Source organism: Camelus ferus, chromosome 20 (assembly GCF_009834535.1).
Source record: "Camelus ferus isolate YT-003-E chromosome 20, BCGSAC_Cfer_1.0, whole genome shotgun sequence".
NCBI lineage: Eukaryota > Metazoa > Chordata > Mammalia > Artiodactyla > Camelidae > Camelus > Camelus ferus.
Window position 1 is genome coordinate 37,425,162 of NC_045715.1, and position 23,287 is coordinate 37,448,448.

A 23,287-nucleotide genomic window follows, 5' to 3' on the forward strand; every position below is an offset into this window, starting at 1 on the left:
TCGTGCATCATTTCATACGTTCAGCTGAATTTATTCCTCTTGTCATTTCTGGGTTCGACACAGATAAAGAAATGAATAAAGAAGAAGGAAAACGATTTAAGTAAGTGTACTTTAATGCTTATTAGTGGTCTTACAATGATCACATTTGAAAAGATTTCACCAAAAAAACAACAGTAACAACAATCAGCACAGGCACAGAGCTTCTAAATTTCAAGTCTACAGTGTTGCTTTATGAAGTCGTTTGATGACGGTCTGGTGTTACAATAGCAGTGAAATCACTTACAGTAGAAAGTACGCAGATCCACAGTCCAACCTCGTAGGACTTTATTAACTAATTTATACAGATGATCGGCCAACATTGGCTTTGTAAAGTTAAAAGAAAAAGATTAAAAAAATTTTTCCAGTCATTACAAAATGCCAAATGCCGTATTTTGGGAGACCAAAAACGTTGTAGCTGTTGCTTAAAAATTGAGCCACTCCCGCAGACCCATTGGACATTTACATGATTTAATTTAGATAAAACCTACTTCAAAGGGCATTCTGACTGTCAGTCTCAGTCAGGTTTGGAGACATAACCCTGGAACTAGCAAGTTGTCATTACAATAATAAATGCAACTGACTGTTCAAAATGTTCTGAATTGGTAAGCGTGGGTTGCTTTCCCACGAAGCAGTGCCACGTGCAATTCTTAACAGCAGGTATCAGGTTAAGGTTGCTTCACTCAACATGCACCAAGGGTGCGCCACTCCTGGTTCCTGAAAGAGGAATGGGGAAAAAAAGTTACAAGTATGTACCCACTTTAAAAAGCTTGCCACACAATTGCAAATCAAATAAGCCAAATCAAATAAGAACCCCGTCCCAACTTGTGTGATTTTTTTCCTCTTACTTTTCTTCTCAATCTAAATAAAAAATGTAGTCAAGTGGGTAAATAAAGACACCTCCACATTATTAAAAGTGGATTATTCTGTGTGGGAAACCACCATGTCAGCTCAACATTAACCTCCCCCAAGGACTGACTGCATGTCTTTGGCCTCCGTGCATAAAAGGACATGTCACTTAATCACACAGCAGAGAAGATGGTAAAATAAAAGAACTACTTGACTCTTACGTAACTGGCGTGGCCCCCCTCAGCGGTTAACATACGCCATAAAGACCAGGGTAACATGCAGTTCAGCAAGAATTTGAAAAAGAGGAAAAGAAACAAAAGTGTCTATGAGCCAATATCTTCAGATACAGCACAGTGATCCCCACAGCTTCAACCTTGGAAACATGGTACAGCAAACATGTCCAGAATATGACTGAAGACATCTTTAGCTAAGAAAGATGTGCTCACCTCCGTAGGTCCAGAAAACATGGCATCCTTCCTCTCATCGTCGTGGAGTTCCAGGGATCTCGGCTCAAAGAGTGGGACCAAAGTCTTGTCTACAAGTCTTCACTGTGAGCCATCGCCCCCCGTGCACCGGGGGGCAGGCTGGGGAGCAGAGAGCTAGCGGGGGGTGGCTTGGGTTCTGCCTGAAGGGAAATGCCACACTAAACACAAGACATCATCGGGCCACTGCCCTGTCTCCCCATCCACCTACCTGCCTGAGGGAAACTGACTGAATTGGTGAGAAGGTAGGAAACCGCATTTCCAACACCTGAGGATTCCTTGAAGCCACCTGATTGTTCCCCGTTCCCTGGCACAAAATTGCAAATGCAGTCTGACCAGCTTAACGTATTTGAAAAAGAAACATTGCCAAACACTCAAAAGCCAGGCCTTAATTTTTTTTTTATAATGTATTACCAAAACAAGAACAGGTTCACAGGAGAAAAAAAATATAGACAAGCAAAAATGGAACATAGCAGATGTCAAAAAGCAACCTGGGGGAAAAAAATTAAGCAAAGTGATGGGAACATGATTAAACCACATATTTGCCATATAAATCCTTTCTTATGCACACATATTCAAAGAGTATTACATGTTTACACTACAGTTTATATTCATAATCCATTAAGTATCAGACATTTGGGTTGTTCCAATTTTTTTGACATGAGGAACAGTACAGAGAAGACATATGGGCTGGCAATTAACTAAATAGAATAATGTAAAAATGTAGAAAAACACGAAGTGGACAAAGAGAAGTTTTTGAAAAACACAAGAGAGTTTAACAAAATTGACGAATCTGAAAATATGAGTGATTACGGAGCCTTCCTTTTAAGCAAATTGTCATTTAAACCTGTTGATCGACTTGCTTTGAGCCCAAATGTTTTGATCTAAGGAGGATGTGATACATACCAGGATGTACTCATGTGGCTTTACAGAGCTTCACTACTTAAGTGACTGTCCAAGGTCAGACTAGATGAGGAGCCCAGGGGACCAGTCTCCTACGGCTGGGGTAAAAATTGACCATGAACTTGGTAGCTTAAAGCAACAGAACGCTCTTCAATCTCAGTTCTGGGGGCTGGAAGTCTGAAGTCTAGACGGGACTGCACTCCCCACCGAGGCTCTAGGGGAGGGAGAATCCATCTCTGGCCTTTTCCGACTTCTGCCAGCATCCCTTGACTTGTGGTCGCATCACTCCCACCTCACTGCCTCCTCTGAGAAACTTCAGTTCTGCTCTTACATCCTTTCAACTGATAAGATCACCCTCCCCTTGGACAAAATTCAGAATAATCTCCCCATCACATGATCCTTGATTTAACCACATCTGCAAAGACCCTTTCTCCACATGCAATAACATTTACAAGTTCTAGTTACTAGGATCTGATATCCTAGCGGGGGGAGCAGTTTCCAACCTACTGTACCGAATATCTACAGAAAGAAATTTTGTAATTAAATGCCTCTGCTCTTGTCCCATTTGAAAATTTCGTGGATATTTCTACAACTTTCTCAATCTGAACATCTCGCTTCCCTGTTTAAAACCTTTGAGTGGTGGCAACTACTCTCAGATTTAAGTCCAAACAGCACAGACACACAGGCCCTTCCTGATTTGGTGTCTCCTTACCCCGACAAGCTAATCCAGTATTTCTATCCCATCGCCTCCAGAATTCCTAAGCAATCTGAACTAGTAACAGCCTCTCCCAAAGTGTCATGATTCCTTTTACTTCCATGTTGCAGAACACGTTACACGTTCCTGCCTTGGCGGGCCCAGCCACCAGACAACTCTAATTTATCCTCCAGAATTTGGCCAAGAGGGCATCTTGTTTCAGAATATACCCCTAAGCACTGTTTTTTTATTATTAAAGTCTAGTCAGTTTACAATGAAGTGTCCGTTTCTGGTGCACAGCATTACACTTCAGTCGTACAAGAACATGCATGTATTTGTTTTCATATTCTTTTTCATCGTAAGTTGCTATATGATATTGAATATATCCCTAGACTCTAAATGGGTAAATTTTATACAGCAGCATGTGAATTAGATCTTAATAGATAGTGATTTTAAAAAAGGCTGAATCCCCTTCAGTAATGTCCCCAAAACCCATTCAGTGTCACACACGTCCCCTACAACTTGGCAAGGCTCCCCATCCTCACCTCACCCCATGCCTGCCTCTGTTAACGTGTATACGATGTACTCATCTATCGGCGCATTTGACTTATTGAGGGCAGGACCATGACAAATTAATCTGCATTTTCTCCTCAGTTAGCATGCTGCCTGGCACGAAGCAGACGGTTGATGCTGGCTGAATGAATGACTAAAAGATGATCATCTTTAAACACAGCGAGACGTGGTTGAAACCAGTCATAATAAATCCAGCAAGTGTTAGAACTGAGTTTATCACCTGGGTTGAGGTTAACTGCATATAATTTGCCACTTAGAAAATTACTAAATTACCAAAAGAGACTAAATTACTAGGACTGGCCAGAACCAGCCTTTAAATTTAAATTTCAAACTACAGGCATGTGAATATAATTGTACTTTAAAGCAGGAGAGTCATTTGCCAATGAAATACATTCTGTTTCCTCAGTCTGAATTCCAAGAGTTAGTGTTCATATTTATCAGTCTGCTTACAGGGATAAACTAGCATCCAGCTACTATAAGCTGTGTTTAATTAGCTTTAAAGCATTTTTCTGAGAGCTTCTGTCTTTCCAACTTCAGCTCCATTAATGTTCTTGGCTGCCACATTACAGAACAAATAAAGTGAACCCATCCTTTTTACTGGGGCCAAATCACTTATCACAAACACTTAAAACCAGCATCCAAACGCAATGGAAGAGCCTTCATTTCTTTACGCCACCATGTATAAAAACCTCCTTTTTTTTCCTGCTTTTTCACTAATGGTAAAGCTCTATCTTCGTGGGACAGATTTCTAGCAACCACGCTGTCATTAACTATCAGAAGAACAGAATAACATAACGCTATATGTTCTTCATTGGAAGAGAAAACAGATCAGAGAAATTCCACCCAGATAACACGGGCACATTTTAGATGCTTAAATCGCTTTCTTAGCCAAGTGCATCTCCTGGCACAGGAAACCTGCATTCCTCTCTACCACCCAGAGGGAAGGACGGAGCAGTGAGAGGGATGGAGTAAGGAGCCCTTTCTTGGCTTCTCTGGTCCGATCCTCCTGGTTTCCCAATCTGGCTGCTTTCGGAGGAGAGATTACATCTAAATACTTCCACTATCCCTTATTCCTTGTCTCAGCGCCTCGCTTGTCTTTTTCTAGAACTCTGTCCTTTTGATTTCACTTGTTTATCTCTTTACTGCCTGTTTCTCCTACGAGGCTGTAAGTCCCCGAGTTTCTCTCCTCACTAAACCCACTGCCTTACACCTGCTAGGAATGCAGTGAACGTGGCGAGGAAGGGAGACAAGATAGCAAAGATTAAAATCTGAAGGGCTATGCTGCCCGGGATGGAAACAGACGCCAGGGCAATAGCTCTAAGTTGGGGTCAGGCTTGAATGAATTCAGAGGGAGCAGGGAAGACACAGGGCAGGAGCAACTGTCAGTCAGGGAGCAGGCTGCCTCGGGGCGGGGGGGACACCCCCGGGGGACCCCTCGTTTCCCACGACGCTTTTCTCTGCTGGGTCTATTACCAGAATTACAATAGTATTATTTTCAAAGCAAATATAGGCTGTTCACGTTGCATGATGGTTTACAAAGACAGGCTGGTCAGTCTGACCCTTTGGAACATTGCTTCTGTGGGCAAAAGGAGTCACAGATTCCAAATCACTGACTCACACACACAAAAACAATCAGCTCCAACTCCAGCCCAGCTCTCGTGTCCACTGTCCCCCACCTCCCTCTCTCTCTCCTTCCTTCTCTCTTCTCTTCCCTTTCGATATTGTCTCTCCCTCCTTTGTCTCCACTCCTCAATCCATCTTCCTGTGAGCACGTGTGCACATGTGCACGCACACAGTCTTTACACTCTGAAACAAGAACAAAGACAAAAATCACCCAGTCCCATCCCCAGTTACCAAGTCTGAGAATTCTCCCTTCAGAGTAGAAATTGCGGGTCGGGGGCCCTGAGCTCACACCACCCTCGCTGAGTCGTCCCCACTCGCCGGGACACCCCCACTGACGCCTGGTGCCCAGATGCCGCTTTGTCCAAACAGCCCACGAATCGGCATCCTCGTGCTTGGCTCACCTCCTTCCACCCACTCTGCACAGCAGTAGCTTATAATGGCCTCGAAAGCACTTCTTTCCACCAAGTTACTCTTTTTTGCTCACAGGACTTCCATGGCGAGTGAATACCGTTGGCTTCCCAAATGCACCGTCAAGGGTCTCCACGCTGTGACCCTAACCACGCCCCCAACTCTGCTCCCACCGCCCATCGCTGGGGACCCTTCACTGCAGCCTGAGACCCAGCTGCCATCGCTTCATTTCCTGGGCACAGCTCTCACCACCTCCCTGTGTGTCTTCACTCCTACGACCTCTCCCTCTTCCCTTCCCTTCACTCCAAGAAAGTCATGCTCTCATGACCAGTCCAGCCCCAGATCCTTCGTAAAAATTCCTCAGACACATCACGGCACGAGATTGCCCTCCTCCCCTCCTTCAACACTGGGGATAACCTCGTGCGTCGAGGCAGTGTTGTCACAAATGTTTTCACGTGTTTTCTTTGTAAGCCTCACAACAACCCTCCGGAGCAGACGTGATGATTCTGTCCACTTGTTCAGATGCAGAGAAACGTTTTCAGAGATGTGGAGTGATTTTTCCAAGCTCACACAGCTGGGATGTAACAGAGGCTGTCTTCAAACCCTGGCCTCCTGGCTCCGTGTTAAACCCATATTTGGCATCTACTGTGAACCGCCTCAGGTTGGTAATTATCCGCATCATTTTTTCTGTCTTTTGAACTAGATGATGGAGTTGCAGGCAGTAGTGAGGTAGAGAACTTGCCCAAGTGCATCATAACACACAAGATGGGAATTCAGTGAATATTTGATGAGGTGATTCTAAAAACACTTCTATCCGTCCACCCTCTGAGGAAGCCCTGGTGGTTCCTCTCCTCCTCTGTGTCCAGTATCTCCCGTCTGAGCACCCACCTGAACACTGTGTGATAAATTGCAATATGGTATCTTGGCTATGATTAATTTCTTAACCCATTTCCCCTAAATAAATTGCAAATTCCCTGAAGACAGGTGCCTTGGACAAATAAAAGGAGACCTGCTGGTATTGAGATGTTAGCCTATGTTGGCCATGAGTTATAAGAATAAACAGTGGGGAAATCTTTTATTTCCAAACCTCATCTGAAGTTAAGTCATCCAGCAAACTCACTAAAAATGCTTATTTCCAGGATTCAGATTCAGCACCTTCTTAATGAGATTGAACCCATGATCCCAGAGGAAACACAATGAACAACAAGAGGCAAAGTGACACCGATTAAAGACTCAAGCAAGACCACGTGGCTTGTGTGGGCGGGGGCGCACGCTCTGTGATTCACACTGCACCTCAGTTTCCCCGGCACAAACCTCTTCCTAACTGGTAAAAGAGGGTTGACTATTTTAATACTCTACAGCATTCCATAAAAAATGTCTACAACATCCAAATCCAGACGTCCCTGAAGTCCCAGAATAGGGCATCTGGAGGGGCATTTAAATAGGCAAGGATTTCATGACTGGAGAAGAACTTTGTCCTTTAGAACAGAATCGAGAAGGTACTCACAGGCTCTCCCCGTGATCCATCCTGCCCCGGGGCACCCGGAGGTCCAGCTTCTCCCTTTTCACAATAAAAAGAAGAGAGAATTCCATTTTCAGGTACGCATACTAAAATAATAATCTATAACATTACACAGGAAAGCACATTAGATACAAACAAAATAAAAATAACTTCTGATGAATTGATATTAATTTTTCTTGACAACTTATTCTGAAATTCATAAAGTGACTCTATAAATACCAAATCTATACATAACAGCAGATAACTGAGTTGTTTTAAAATAACTGTGGTACTTGCATACTCGTTCTTATGAGGACAGGATTATTATCCTCAAAGTAAAATGTGACTCACATCACATTGATATCAGCCCTTTTCATTTCTATTTTTACTTTAAAACTGGTCACCCTGTTGGACATAATGTGACCTTGCCTCCCACAGACTGCATTTTAAAATCACAACAAAAACTTGCATTAAGAATGGAGTTATCATCATCGTCATCAACAGATGACTGGATAAAGATGTGGTATACATATTCAGTGGAATACTACTCAGCCATAAAAAAGAATAAAATCATGCCATTTGCAGCAACATGGATGGACCTGGAGATTGTCATTCTAAGTGAAGTAAGCCAGAAAGAGAAAGAAAAATGCCATATGACATCATTTATATGAGGAAGCTAAAAAATAATTACAGTAAGGACACAAATAGACTAATTATCATTTTGATTTCTTGAATATGTGCGAGCACACTGACTGTCCTTTATGACTGAATTACCACCTTCTGTCGATTCTTATTTTGTGGTTGGCTTTATTCCTTTGATAACTATGTAAGTTTAAAAAGCTAAAGCTCTAATCTGTTCTTAGAAACAATAATTAGTACATTTATGTAAACTAAAAAAAAAAGTGCAGTGTACTGTATATATGTATTTACACACCATATAATGTGTATGTGCAGTCAAACTATAATTAAAAAAAGGAAAAAATCCTTTAAAAAAAAGAATGGAGTTATTTATAGATTATTACTTGAAATTATTTGGCACTTTAGTATCTATTTAAAGTAAACATCTAAAATGTATGTTTTAGGGAGCTGTTAACATTGTTACAGTTTTCAGTTATCTATCTTTAAATGACTGTGCTCAAATTATTTATGCACTTTACTTTATACCCACTGTCTGGCCAGCTGAATATTTTTTTCCCAAATGCATCAATTGCTAGTGTGTACAGAAGTATCTGACCTTATACCTTAAAATGGTAAATAATAGCCGAATTTAATCCTAAGAAGTAGAATATCCACTGATCAAAACAGCTATTAAACTGCCTGGACTAAAATAAAGGGCAGCTGGGGAAAGCCTCTTGAAACACACAACCCCTCAAACATCGAGACTTTGATCAGTCATCCAGAGCCACGATGTTCAGCAAATTATTTACATCTTAACAAGCAAAGTTCTCTGGAAACAATGATGCCACATGTGCCTCATATCAGGGAGAACATATCCTCTGTGAGAGCAAGAGAGACAGTAAAATGAAAACATTTTTCTCGTAAGAACCTCAAACACCTGAGTAGAAATAAGTTTAAGGGGGAAAGAGTCTCAGAGTCCACATCCCGAAAGACAAGCCAACGCTTTTGCCATAGTTTCATATTCTAATGAAATCCCCAAATTATGCAAAATGAACCACAGCGGGAAGACCCAGTAAAACGTGGCGACCACAACCACCAGTTAGAAAAAAATTCAACCATATCACATCGTATAAACACTGCTTCTCCCACTTCTATGAATTCTGGCATTTCGTTAGCACAGTGAAAATACCGACTGCAGCCAAAGAGTTCATCTGTCCTGACTTTGTTTACAAACACTAGCTGATCGCTGAGGATAGAAGGAGGAAAGAATAATGCATTCCTGTAAATTAACCAAACTAGGTGGAGGGGAGATCCCATAGATCCAACGGTTCTACAGAAAAACTTATGAAAATAGCAAAGAGAAATAAAGATGTGTGTTTGCGTCACAAAAGCTGCAAGTTAAAAAAAAAAAAGCCAGAACGGTTAGAGAAAAGGGCTGTCAGGTCCCAACATTAGAGGGAAATTGTATGGTAACGGTCCTGAACCCAACACTCACAGCAACCATCAGGAGGAACCATCCCCGTCGGTGGTTCTCAAGGACGGTCCCCCATCCAGCCGGATCAGCCTCACCTCCCTTGGGAACTTCTCCAAAATGCAAAATTTCAAACCTTCCTACAGACCTTCTGAGTCAGAAGCTCTGGGTGGTGGGGGTCCAGCAGCCTCTCTGAACAGCTGATTCTAATGATTTGAGAACCACAGCATTGCTGTAAGTCCCACCTCCAGGGACTCTCAGCTGTGACTTGTTAAGCAAATCTGTAATTTAGATCTTCTACACGTATATCAAAGGGGGTAGGACGGTTGTCAAATGGTAGAAACAACTAATTTGGGATTACAAGATGACTTTGGCTGGTAAAAATCTCCCCTTTTACTTCTCTATTAACCCAGTCTTAATCTGTTATTCTAATTAGGAGGTTTTTTAAAAAGTAACCATCAGCCACATATATCAATAATGAAGTTCCACAGTTATTTGAGAATTTAATTTCTTCTTATTCTTTCTACTTCTTGCCAGGAGAAATCATCAGAATGAGAACGAATTATCTAAATAAAACAGCATCTTTTTTTTTTTTTTTTTGATCACGTACAGCAGTAATTCTCAAACTCTGGCTGCCTAAGGATCACCACCTGGAGGGTTTGATTAAACTGCAGATTGTGGACCGCACCCCAGAGTGTGTAATTTACCAGGTCTGGGGTGAATCCCACGACTTTGCATTTCTAACAAGTTCCCAGATACTGCTGGTCTTGAAACCGCACTTTGAGAACTACTGCTTTAGCCCAGATCTCACGAAGAGATTCCACACCCTCTCTGCCCTCCCCGCCCGTCTCCACCTGAGCTTGGAGGCTTTGTATGGCTTTACACCTGGCACTGAGGTGTTTTTTTTTTTAATTACAAAAGATAGTCTCTTTTCATATCAAATTTAAAGGTAAGAAACTTGCCATACAGAGACTATGAGAAGGTAATGTGGAGTCATACATTTTACTGATACTGTTTACACCATAGCCAAAAGGGCACAGGGCTTGGAGTCAATAAAGCTGAAATGGAATCCAAGTACCACTGTTTGAATTAGCCGTATATCCGTGGACGTGTTACATAATCTTTCTGAACCTGCATTATTTCTTTGTAATCGAAGCACAGTCAGTTACAATGTGTCCGTTTCTGGTGTACAGCACGGTGTCCCAGTCATGCGTATACAAGCATGTATTTGTTTTCATATTTTTTCATTAAAGGTTATTATAAGATATTGAACATAGTTCCCTGCGCTCTACAGAAGAAATCTGTTTTTTTAATGTATTTTTATATATAGTGCCTAACATTTGCAAATCTCAAACTCCCAAATTTATCCCTTCCCACTCCTCTCCCCTCCGGTAACTATAAGATTGTTTACTATGTCTGAGAGTCTGTTTCTTTTGTAGATGAGTTCACTTTTGTCCTCTTTTTTTTCTCTCCCTTTTTTTTAAAGATTCCACATATGAGTGGTATCACATGGTATTTTTCTTTCTCTTTCTGGCTGACTTCACTGAGAATGACGATCTCCAGGTGCATCCATGTCGCTGCAAATGCTGGCACTGGGTTTTATTTACAATGGCCAGAGGGTTCAGCAGGTGTGTCATTTATGCAGGCATTGTTTTCCTGGTTTGCACATTCTTTAAGGGCAATAAACATCCTGCATGAATTTCTTTTCACCTAGAATACTTAAAATAGTGCTGAACAGAAGACTGTATGTTCCCTTCTTTAAAACCATTGGAGCGTATCAAGGAAGGAGGAATAGACTGTTTATTCTTAGATGCTCAGTTTTGAGAGGATAAAGGAGGTGGGAAAAACATCTGTGGACAGGTCTGTAACATTTTGTTGGAAGATTACGCAGGGCGATTATCACAAGATGGCGGCCAGTAATCTTCACCTAGGAAAGTTCTCCTCCTTGTTCTTGTAATAATGTTTCATTGAGGGATGAAAGGATGACTTCTGCTTGGTCACATTCCATAAAATTATCCAATGCAATACACAATGAGCATATGAAAATCAGTACTCTAACCAGAACTTAACCTGATTAATTGATTGCTTTCATAGTGTAGAGAATCTGGTAAAGACCAATACGTTAGGCTGGTAAAGGCCAATATGTTTGGCTGCTAAAAGGCACATAGCATGCCTCTACCTCTAATTTAGCATTTTGCTATTCTACTACTAATTCCTTCTTGATGTCAAATAAATGAGAAAACGTTCTGCTAAACATTATTCCTCAATCCAGTCTCTACCACTAACATCAAAGATGGTTTATTCCACAGCAAACCAGTTATTTTTAAACAGCAAATTTAACCAGAAACAGACATGTGAAACTTGCATTGCACGCGTATTTCCTTTCATGTTGTGGTATTTGCTACTCACCCACAAAATAAAAAAGGATGGGGAGTCATTCAGTCTGCGGCCACCACAACCCACAAAGTCAGGTGGAAGGTGGGTGACCATTAAGATATATAATTAAATTTGGAGGAAGACCCATCCTTTGCTGTTAGCCACTTCAATTTGACTTTGATCTCCCTGCATGGTTTATTCTTCATCTGTAAACAAATCTCTAGAATGCCAGAGGATATCTTGAAGATAGAAGATTGGAGATTTTCCTGCCGGCCCAAATAAACAAGCAGTTTGGAAGGCACCTTGTGTAAAAGGGGTCACACAAACGAGGCCTGCAGTTTTAGCCATGCCATGTTACTGACTTTGCGGTAAATTCTCATCTCTCTAAATCTGACCTTCATGTCAAAATGGCACTTATATCCCCAATGTCATAGATTGTCTTTTTTAGGAAAATAAGATAAGAGCCTTTGTGAAACTGCTCACCCAGCACTAGAATCAGAGGGAGAGATCCAGAAAATTCAGCTGCTCTGCTGTCGCCAAAGAGCTGGAGTTTTAACAGCTCTTTATTCTTATGATTTTTTTTAGGCGACGCTATTTTCAAATAATACGTCATTTTTTATTTGTACTGCTACGGTTTGGTATTATAACTCAGGCAAAATGAATTATTTTTCTTTAACGGCTTGAAACCACACACACTGATGATTTCAAAGTGTCTGCGGGCCAGGAGTCTGGGTGTGGCTTTCCTGGGTTCTCTGTGTGGGGTCTGTCAAGGCTGTCATGGAGATGTCTGCCGAGCTGTGTTCTCATCCAGAGGTTTGACTGTAGAAGGATCTACGTCCACGCTCACTCGTTTTGTGGGAAGAATCTGTTTCGCTGTGGTTGAGGTCCTGGCTTCCTGTGCACTGAGGGATGGGAGCCTGCTTCAGCTGCCTGAAGCCTTTCATAGTCCTTTTCTGTCTTTCTTGTGGGCCCCAAAAACAGCTACTTCCTCCATCAAGTCAGCAAGTCTCTAGAACAATCAGGCTCTAAATGGAGCCTTTTGTAACATAACATAATTACAGGAGTCACATCTATTGGTTAGAAGCAAGCCATAGATCGCAGGGAACAGTCAAAGGAGGGGATTATAAAAAAGGCATGAGCAGCAGGAGGTGGGGGCCCCTTTCGAGTCTGTCTGCCGTGATTACTGCCACAGACCCCTACAAGGGGTCTTCTGGTCTGCCTTGCTACCTGCGACGTAAGGGAGCACCTCTTCACTCACAGCCTTGCCACACAGATTGTACCATCAAGCTTGAACTTTTGCCAGCCTAATGGGTGGGAAATTGTATCCTGGCATAGTTTTCACTTGTAGTTCTCTTACGACGAGTAAAGTTGAACATTTTCATACGTGTAAGGGCAATTTTACATCTTTTTTGGTGTTGAGAACTATATCTTCATGTCTTTTCCCCCTACATATTTTTACTGAAATATAGTTGATTTACACTATTGTATTAGTCGCAGGTGTATAGCATGGTGGTTCAATATTTTTATAGCTTACACTCTTTCAAGTTATAACAAAACAATGGCTGTATTTCCCCGTGCTGTACAGTATATTCTTGTTGCTTATCTACTTTATACCTAGTAGTTTGTGCCTCTTAATCCCCAGTCCCTATCTTGCCCCTCATCCCGTCCCTCTCCCCACTGATAACCACTAGTTTGTTCTCTATGTCTGTGAGTCTGTTCCAGCTGTGTTATATACATTCTTCTGTTGCACTTTTTAGATTCCACATCTAAGTGATAACATACAGTATCTGTCTCCCTCTGTCTGACTTATTTCACTAAGCATAACACCCTCTAGGCCAATACGACGTTTAATAGAAGTGGTGAGAGTGGGCTTCCTTGTCTTGTTCCTGAATTTGGTGGGAAGGCTTTCCAAAGATTTTCACCATTGAATATTATGTTGGCTGTGGGTTTGTCATAAATGTCCTTTATTAGGTTGAGATATGTCCCCTCTGTGCTCACTTTGATGAGAGTTTTAATCATCAGTGGATGTTGAATTTTGTCAAATGCTTTTTCTGCATCTACTGAGATAATCATATGATTTTTGTTTTTCCTCTTGTTAATGTGGTGTATCACACTGATTGATTTGCATACGCTGAACCATCCTGGGACCCTGGAATAAATCCAGCTTGATCATGGGGTATGATCCTTTTTAAGTATTGCTGAATTCAGTTTGCTAATATTTTGTTGAGGATTTACGCATCTATATTTATCAAAGATATGGCCTGTAATTTTCTTTTTTTTGTAGTGACTTTGTCTGGTTTTGGCATCAGGGGAATGGTGGCCTCATACAATGAATTTGGAAGTGTTTCCTCCTCTTCAACTTTCTGGAATAGTTTGAGTAGGATAGGTTTAAGTTCTTATTTATTTGTTTGGTAAAATTCCCCTGTTAGGTCGTCTAGTTCCAGGCTTTTGTTTACTTGGAGTGTTTTAGTTTTTGTTTTTGTTTTATTACAGATTCGGTTTCACTTTGAATGATCAGTCTGTTCAAATCATCTGTTTCTTCTTGACTCAGTCTTGGCAGGCTGTGTGTTTCAGACACGTGTCTATTCCTTCTATGCTGTCCAATTCGTCGGCACATAATTATTCAAAGAATTGTCTTATGATGCTTTGTATCTCTGTGGTATCAGCTGTTCTTTCTCCTTTCATTTCTTATTTTGTTGGTTTGGGTCCTCTCTCTTTTATTCTTGGTAAGCACGGCTAAAGGTTGATCAATTCTTTTTTATCTTTTCAAAAGCCGGCTCTTGTATTTCCTTCTTCTTGCTACTTTGGGCTTTGTTTGTTCATCTTCTTCTTGTATTTTAGGTGGTAGTTTCGGTTGTTTACTTGAGATTTTTCTTACTTCTTCAGGAAGGCCTACGTTGTTCTTAGAATTGCTTTTACTGCATCCCATAGATTCTGGAAAGTTTTGTTTCCATTTTCATTTGTCTTGAAGCATTCTCTGATTTTCTCTTCAATGTATTCATTGATCCATTGGTTTTTTAGTAGCATGTTGTTTAGTCTCCACATGTTTGTGCTTTCCCCATTTTCTTTCTGTAATTCATATCTAGTTTCATACTATGGTGATCAGAAAAAAATTGATTGATATAATTTTTATTCTCTTAAATTTGTTTGAGACTTGTTTTGTGATCTAACATGTGATCTATCCTGGAGAACATTCCATATGCACTTGAAAATAACGTCTACTCTGATGTTTTGGGGATGGAATGTCCTATAGATCTCTATTAAATATAACTGGTTTATTGTGTCATTTAAGACCACCCTGGTAGGAGGTGGGGCTGGAGATGGTGGTGGGCTAGAGCCAGGGCTGAGGCAGGCCTCCCCTCTGCTCAGTGGCTGTCACCACCCTATCAAGGCTGGGGTCAGATCCCAGGTTGATGGTACAGAAGCCCTGAGGGTCAGGCTGAGCTGGCTCTTTTCTCTTTAAGCATGTGCTCTCTCCTTTCCCAGCACTAGGATCCCTGTTCCAGAGGGGAGCAGTTCTGGGGAAAAAAGAGGCTCACGCAGTCTCTAGACTCATGATGAGGTGCGGGCTGCAACAGGCTGGCCACATACAGAGGTCCTGGCTGCTTCCAATGCATCACCTGTGCAACCACCAGCAATGGTATAGCCCCTGCCATGTCTGAGTCTCCTTTGACCCTCAGGGCCAGTCACTCCTTCCAGCCTCTGCTGCCCTCGTCCTGTTGTGGAGTCACCCTGCAGGGCAAGTGGGGCCCATGTGGGCTCTTGGCTTGTACGGGACATTGGCTGCTGGGGTCCAGCCACAGTCCAGTATCAGGACAATCCTTGAAGCACTGACCACTTAAGCATCAGCAGTGGCTGCACCCACGGTGCTTAGATGTCTCCCCAGGTCCGAGTTACCTCTTAATCAACAGGAGGAGCTCTCTCCCCAGCTGCAGCAGCCCTCACTCCAATGGGGAGTTGCGAGGCAAGGCAAGTGAGGCTGGAACATTCAGTTGGCTTGGGCAAGGGTGTGCACCAGAGTGATCATGGGAAAATGAGCAGCCACTGGGTTGGACCTCAGTCTGCCCTGTCCACCCTGCCCAAGGGGTAAGCAAGCGTGCATGCTCCTCACAAGCAGAGCCCTGGCTTCCCATAGCCCTCCTGTCAGCCCCACTGGCCCTCCAGCTGGCCCAGGGGGCTAGTCTTCCCTGTATGGGGCCCTAGGACTCGGGCACCTAATACGTGGCTCGAACCACTTACTTCCCAGGGAAGCTCCCCACCTGTGTTATCTCCTTCTTCCTCTGAGTCCCCTCCCAGGGCACAAGTCCCACCCTGATTGCTTCCTTTCACTTCCTACCCGATTCTGTGTGGATCCTCCCATAGCCTTGGTTGTACAGAAGCCTTTTGTCAGTTTCCATTTAGTTTCCAGTGAGAGTTGTTCCACGCGTGTGTGTATTTTTGATGTGTTCACTGGGGATGGGGAGTTCCATGTCCTACTCTGCCATCTTGATTGATGACTCCACAACATAAATATTTTTTAAAAAATAAGGTCAATCTTTATTTTAATCTAGTTAAAATGTCATAAAAATGTAGAGTCAATAGTCCAATCATCGTTTTCTAAATTTGGGAAATATTATTTGGGTATTACATGATTTTTCAACAATTTGGTGAAAGAAATTTTAATTGGATCTTTGACAAGTTAGTTAATCTCTCCATTCCTTCACTTTCTCATCTGTAAAAGGGCAAAATTTTCTCACTTGTAACACATAATGATTTATCAGATTAATGTGAGAATGCATATAAAGTGCTGTGCAAAAAGCCAGGCAGGTAGAAAGTATCCAATAGATTATGTCTTTTGTTAATACTCTCTCATCTCCCATGTTCATTTCTTCTTATATTCCATTTAAACATGTTTCAGTATTCAATTTCTCTCTAACTAAAAATGTTACCTCCTTACCTCACTGTTCACCTACTGCACTTTCTTATGCAAAAACCCCAATACTGAATAAACCAAACTGAAAACATCTTCAGAGCCACACTTGGGTTCTACATATGGCTATGGGAGGGGGAAAAGAAATACTATAGTCACTGAGATTGTAACTTCCAGCTTCAATTAGACTGCAAAAGCATCTTCTGTATTTCCTTCATCTCCTCTCTGCCACATTTCCACAGCTATATAAAAACTTCTCCAATCAACAAAAATTGCCATTTTCCCTCCTCTCAACAGATGACAATCCCCACTTCCTTAGAGAAAACAAAAGTCAAACATCCTGCCACAAATTCAACATTCTTAACTGCATTTGCATCTACCCATTCCTTCCCTTTTTTTCTTTTTTACAGTGAAACAAGTGTCCCTCATACAACCTGAGATATCCCTCCAGCTCTGCTCAGTCTCCCATTCCTTGTTCTCCCCAAAGGAGATGGAGCTCCTTATCTGGACCTAACTACCTGCTGGGCATCCGCTCTTGGATGTGCACAGGAATCTTAAATAAACACATTATACTTCTCATCTCTGCACCTCCCCAGTAGAAGATAAACTAAACTCTTCCCAGTAAAGAATTCCATTGATGAAAGAAACATCTAACTTCACTAAACATAAAAAAGGAGGCACTCTTAAACTAAGAAACCTACTAAGCCGTTCAAATGTTTACACCCATGCCCATTAGGGTAGGTCTAAATTACATAAGACATTTTAAGACATTTCAAGCTAAAAAAGAATTGGCAGGCAATATCCAAACACAACTACTAAAAGAAAAAACAGAAAATGAGAATCAAAACATTTCAGTTTACTTCCCAAAAAATAAACACAAAGCAGAAGGCTGCAACAAGATGCTGTTACCTAGATCATCATCATACAAGCATTTTCAGATGTAAAAAATGAAGCTATAAGAATTAAATTAATTCAGGAAATTAATGGGAAAGAATGAATCACCTCAGATATTATGATGAAATTAGTAGAAACCAAGGGAGAATAGATTTAATTTACCCTAAAATTTTAGAAAGGCACTGAGGAGAAAACTAAACATATGCCCCCAAAATAAAATTTTAATAAGAAATAAAAAGGATCAGAAAGTGATAGTGGTAAACAGTCAAAGAAGTCTCAAGATGTCTATAATTGGAGTCCTTAGATATAAACTGAAACATTGTAACACAATGTCTGTTTAATACTGTAAGCCAAGAGAATATTCCAGAACATCCAGACATTTTTCTTGTGATATTTTTGGCTTTGGTATCAAGGCAATACTAGCTTCTATTTTCTGAAAGAGTTTTTATAGAACTGGTATCATTTCTTCCTTATTTGGTACATTTCATCAGTGAAGCCATCTGGACCTGGGCTTTGTACGAATGAGGATGATTTTAATTATTCACTTAATTCCAATGCAAAACACTAGGCTATTTAGAGCTTCTCTTACTTCTCAAGTAGGTTTTGATGATTTGTACCTTTCAAGGATTTTGTTCATCTCATTTAATTTTCAAACTTGTTGACATATTTTATTTATAACATCACATTATTCTTGTCTTTTGATGTAGGATTTGTAATGACCTCGTATATATTTTGTAATAATGACTTGTTATTGGTAGTCACAGTTGAAATCAAGCACTGCAGGGTTTTCCCTCATCTAAGCCTGGTGCTTTTTTTATTGAGTTTTTTTCCTTGATAACTTCCTCATTTCTTACATGAAAATTGCTTAGCTTAAGCAATAATAGTGAACTTCATTTTCTTAGAAAATTAGCCATTCCATGTAAATTTTTCAAGTGACTTGTATTGAATTGTGCAAACTCCTCTCATGATTTTTAAACACTTTTTTCTGTATCAATGATTATTTTGTTATTTCTTTGAATATTTATGCTTTCACTTTCTACTTTTTTGCTTGATTGTGTGAGCTTTTGGTTTCTCTAGTATGTTGGTTTTTATTTAAAGATCTAACATTGTAATTTAATTATTAACTTTATTGAAATTTCTAGTTTTTTAAACTTTTATCTATACTACTTTCTTCTTTTTTCTTATATTTTTTCTATCTTTCACAATTGGAAATTAAATATATTTAACTTTTAAATAACTCTTAGGAAAAAGAAAAATAAATCCAAAAATTGCAAAATTTATTAAAAAATAATATTAATGGAAACACATCTTTTTAAAATCTATGACAAAGGAGACAAGAATATATATAGTGGAGAAAAGACAGTCTCTCCAATAAGCAGTGCTGGGAAAACTGGACAGTTACATGTAAAAGAATGAAATTAGAACATTCTTTAACACCATAACAGAAGTAAATTCAAAATGGATTAAAGACATAAATGTATGAACAGATACTATAAAACTCATAGAGGAAAACATAGGCAGAATACTCTTAGACATAAATTGCAGCAATGATTTTTTGGGGTCTGTCTCCTAGAATAATAATAATAAAAACAAAAATAAACAAATGTGACCTAATTAAAGTTGAAAGCTTTTGCACAGCAAAGGAAACAAAAAACAAAACAAAAAAAAACAACTTATGGAATAGGAAAATATATTTGCAAATGACATGACCGACAAGGGCTTGATTTCCAAAAATGCAAATATCTTATACAACTCAATATCAAGAAACCAAACAACCCAATCAAAAATGGTCAGAAGACATAAATGGGCATTTCTCCAAAGAAGACATACAGATGATGACAGACACATGAAAATGTGTTCAATATCACTAATTATTAGAGAAATGCAAATCAAAAATACAATGATTTGTCACCTCACAGCAGTCAGAATGGCCATCATCAAAAAGTTTACAAATAATAAATGTTAGCGAGGGTGTGGAGAAGAGAATCATCCTACACTGTTGGTGGGAATGTAAACTGGTACAGCCACTATGGAGAACAGTATGCAGGTTCCCTAAAAGTCTCAAAATAGAATTACCATATGATCCAGCAATTCCACTCCTGGGCATATATCTGGAGAAAACTCTAACTTGAAAAGATACATACAAGCCAATGTTCATAGCAGCATTACTTACAATAGCCAAGACATGTAAGCAACCTTAAAGTCCATTGACAGATGATTGGATAAAGAAGATGTGGTATATATATACAATGGAATACTACTCAGCCATAAAAAATGAAATAATGCCATTTGCAGCAATGTGGATGGACCCAGAGACTATCATACTGTCTTTATTTTCAGACAATGTGATCACTTATCCAGAAAAACCTAAAGCATTTACAAAGAAATCTGCAGGAACCAATAAATGAATTTAGCAATACAACAGGATATATAATCAATATACCAAAACTAACTGCATTTTTATATGCTAGCGACAAAAAAATAAATTTTAAAAAACCTATTCATCAGAGTACAAAAAATATAATACTTGGGTATGAATTTAACGAAAGACATACAAGATCTGTACACTGAAAACTATAAAACACCGCTGAAATAAATTAAAGAAAACCTATATCAGTGGAATGACATGCCGTGTTGATATACTTCCCCACTTTGAGTAGAGGCTGGACTTGTGGACTCGCTTTCAAGGTGAATGTATAAAGAAAAAAGCAGTAACTTCACGGTGGAGAAACCTGACAAATAGAGTGGATCCTTGAACGGGTTTGAACTGCAAGCATCACTTCTATGCAGATTTTTTTCAACAGTAAATATCATAAGAGCCTTGGTTGGTTGAATCCACGGATTTGGATCCAATACAGAGGAACCACAGATACAGAGAGCTGACAATAAATTATACCTGGATTTTCAGCTGTGGAGAGGGTGAGCTGCCCTAAACACTGCGTTGTTCAAGGGTCAACTGTAATACCATAGCCAAGTGATCAAGGTTCACATCACTGATGACCAGTCATGTGGATGGTATATACTCTCTGATAGGATGAGAAAGACACTCACTTCTGTTATCCTTCTTTGCCCCAAAAGAACAGAATTCCAGTCTAATCAAACCCAAGTTGAGTGACATTCTACAAAATACCTAAACAATGCTCTTCAAAACTGTCACAGTTATAACAAGCAAGAAAAGACTGATAAATTATCACAGATTAGAGGACACTAACAAGGCATGACAAAAACAAAATGCAACATGGTATATATCCTGGATTAGCTCCTGGAATCGAAAAAAGACATTTGTGGGAAAACTAAAGAAATTTAAATGGAGTTCAAAAGTATGGAGTTCAGTTCACACAAATGTGCCAACACTGATTTCTTAATTTTGACAAATATATCATAGAAATATAAGATGTTAGTATCAGGAGAAACTGGGTAAGGTATATAAGGAAACTTCTCTGTACCAAATGTGCAACTTTTCTGTAAATCTATTATTATTCCAAACTAAGAAGTTTCTTTAACAAGGCTCAGGAAGCCTTTAAAAACAAAATTCAAGCTGATACTAAAGTTTATGTGAAATTTATAGGGACCTAGACTGTCCATTACAATTTAAAAAAGAAAAACGAATTTATACACTTACACTACCTGATTTCAAGATTTATTTTAAAGCTATGGTAATCAAGACAATGTGTTGTTGATGAAAAAATAGAGTAGAAATAGGATCAAGAGTCCAAAAATTGTTTCACACATATATTGATCAATTGATATTTGGCAAATATACTCATGTAAGTCAATGGGAAATGATAGTCTTTTCAACAAATGGTGCTGGAACACCTGGGTCTCCAAATGGAAAACAAAAAAATGACCACATACCATGCACAGAAATTAAAATCATCAAAATGGATCATAGAACTAAATTTGCAAGCAAAGATGATATAATTTTAGAAAATATAACGTTCTAAATATAAGTGTTTTGAAGATTTGAAAATATTTTCTTTTAGAAGAGAAGATAGGAGAAAATTTGTTACCTTAAGTTAGGGAAAAGTTCTTAAATAGGGCACAAAAGGCATGGACCAAAAAAAAGTTTGAGAAATTATACTTCGTCCAGATTAAACATTTTTCCCTTCAAAAGACACCATTAAGAAAATAAAACGCAATCCAAAGATCAGGGGAAAACATTTGCCAGTATGTATCTGATAAAGGATTTATAGCCAGAACATATAAAGAACTCTTACAATTCATTCATAAAACAACAAACAACTCAAAGTTTTTTTTTTTTAACAGTCAAATGTTTTGAATAGACACTTCCCAAAAGGAGCTATACAATGGCCAACAAGCCCATAAAAAGATGTCAACACTGTCAGTCATCAGAGAAATGCAAACTAAAACCACATGAGATACCATCACACACCAACTAAAAAAGCTCAAATATAAAATATTAAGTCTTGGCAGGATGTGGTAAAACGAATTCTCATGAATTGCTAATGAGAATAGAGAAGAACGCAACCACTTTGGAAAATTGTTCGGAACTTCCTTAGGAAGTTAAACATACACTCAGCATACAATCCATCAATTCCACTAGGTACCAACCCAAGAGAAATGGAAATACCTCCAACCCAGATGTGCATAAGAATATTCATATGAATAGTATTCACAAATGCCAAATATAGGAAACAATTCAACTGCTCATCAACTGATGAATGTAAAACAACTGTCATCTGTCCAGATGACTAAATACCGTATGATTATATTTAGTTGAAATTGCAAGAGTGGTAAAATTATAGTGACAGAAACCAGAGTCCCAACAGTTGCATGAGACGATTCCTGCAAATGAATCAATCAGTATCTTGATTGTCTCAGGTCAAAAGAAATGGCGAGTTAGGACAGTTTTTGGACAATTTGAAAATGTTGACTATGGGCTCATATGAGAAAATGTGACTGTAATGATATTAAATATCTTGGGCATTATAACACCATTTAAAGGATTCTTAGGAGATACAGGTTAAAGTGTATAGGAGAGAAATGCACAGTGTCTACAATTTACTTTTTGGTTACTCAACAAAAAAAATTATAGAAATAAACATTCATATATTTACATGTTTCAATTTTCTGTAGGACTGAAAAATTTCTGGAGGGGAGGGTATAGCTGAAGTGGTAGAGCACATGCTTAGCATGCATGAGGTCCTGGGTTCAATCCCGAGCACCTCCATTAAAAAAAAAAAACTAATAATAGATAAATAGACCAAATGACCTCCCCCTCCAAAATAATAAATAAATAAATAAATAAATAAATAAATAAATAAATAAATAAATAAATAAATAAATAAATAAATAAATGGATTGAAAATTTTCTAAACAAAAAGTTGAGTGGGAAGAAAATAGGTTTTAAAAATATCAGAAAAAAATTAGGTATGATTCATTATTTAAAGATTCCAAAGAGGGAATACAAACTACTCAGACAAAAGAATATTATTACTCAGTACTAAAAAGAAGTGAGCCTTCAAGCCATGAGAAGACATGGAGGAATCTTAAACACGTATTACTAGGTAAAAGGCGGTATGATCCAACTATATGACGTTCTGGAAAAGGGAAGACTGTGGAGACAGTAAAAAGATCAGTGGTGGCCAGGGGCTGGAGGAAGGAAAAGATAAATAGGCAGAGCACAGAGGGTTTTTAGAGCAGTGAAACTATTCCGTATGATGCTATAGTGATGGATATGTGTCATCATACATTTATCCAAACCCACAGAATGTACAACACCAAGGGTGAACCCTAACGTAAACTGTGGACTTTGAGTGATAATGATGTGCCCGTGAAGGTGCTTCAACAGCCTAAATGTCCATCAACAGATGACTGGATAAATAAGATGTGGTATATTTATACAATGGAATACTATTCAGCCATAAAAACTGACAACATAACGCCATTTGCAGCAACATGGATGCTCCTGGAGAATGTCATTCTAAGT

The 23,287-nt window shown here is 39.4% G+C and overlaps 1 protein-coding gene across 5 annotated transcripts in view; it reads right to left on the reverse strand.

The window, feature by feature from the left end:
- The window catches only part of COL21A1 (collagen type XXI alpha 1 chain), a 218,319-nt gene that overhangs the window by 31,005 nt on the left and 164,027 nt on the right, over positions 1-23,287 (reverse strand). For all 5 annotated transcript variants that reach the window (XM_032463320.1, XM_032463319.1, XM_032463321.1 and 2 more), the window contains one exon: positions 7,076-7,129. In XM_032463320.1, coding sequence (XP_032319211.1) covers positions 7,076-7,129 — 54 coding nt within the window. The remainder of the gene's footprint in view (positions 1-7,075; positions 7,130-23,287) is intronic.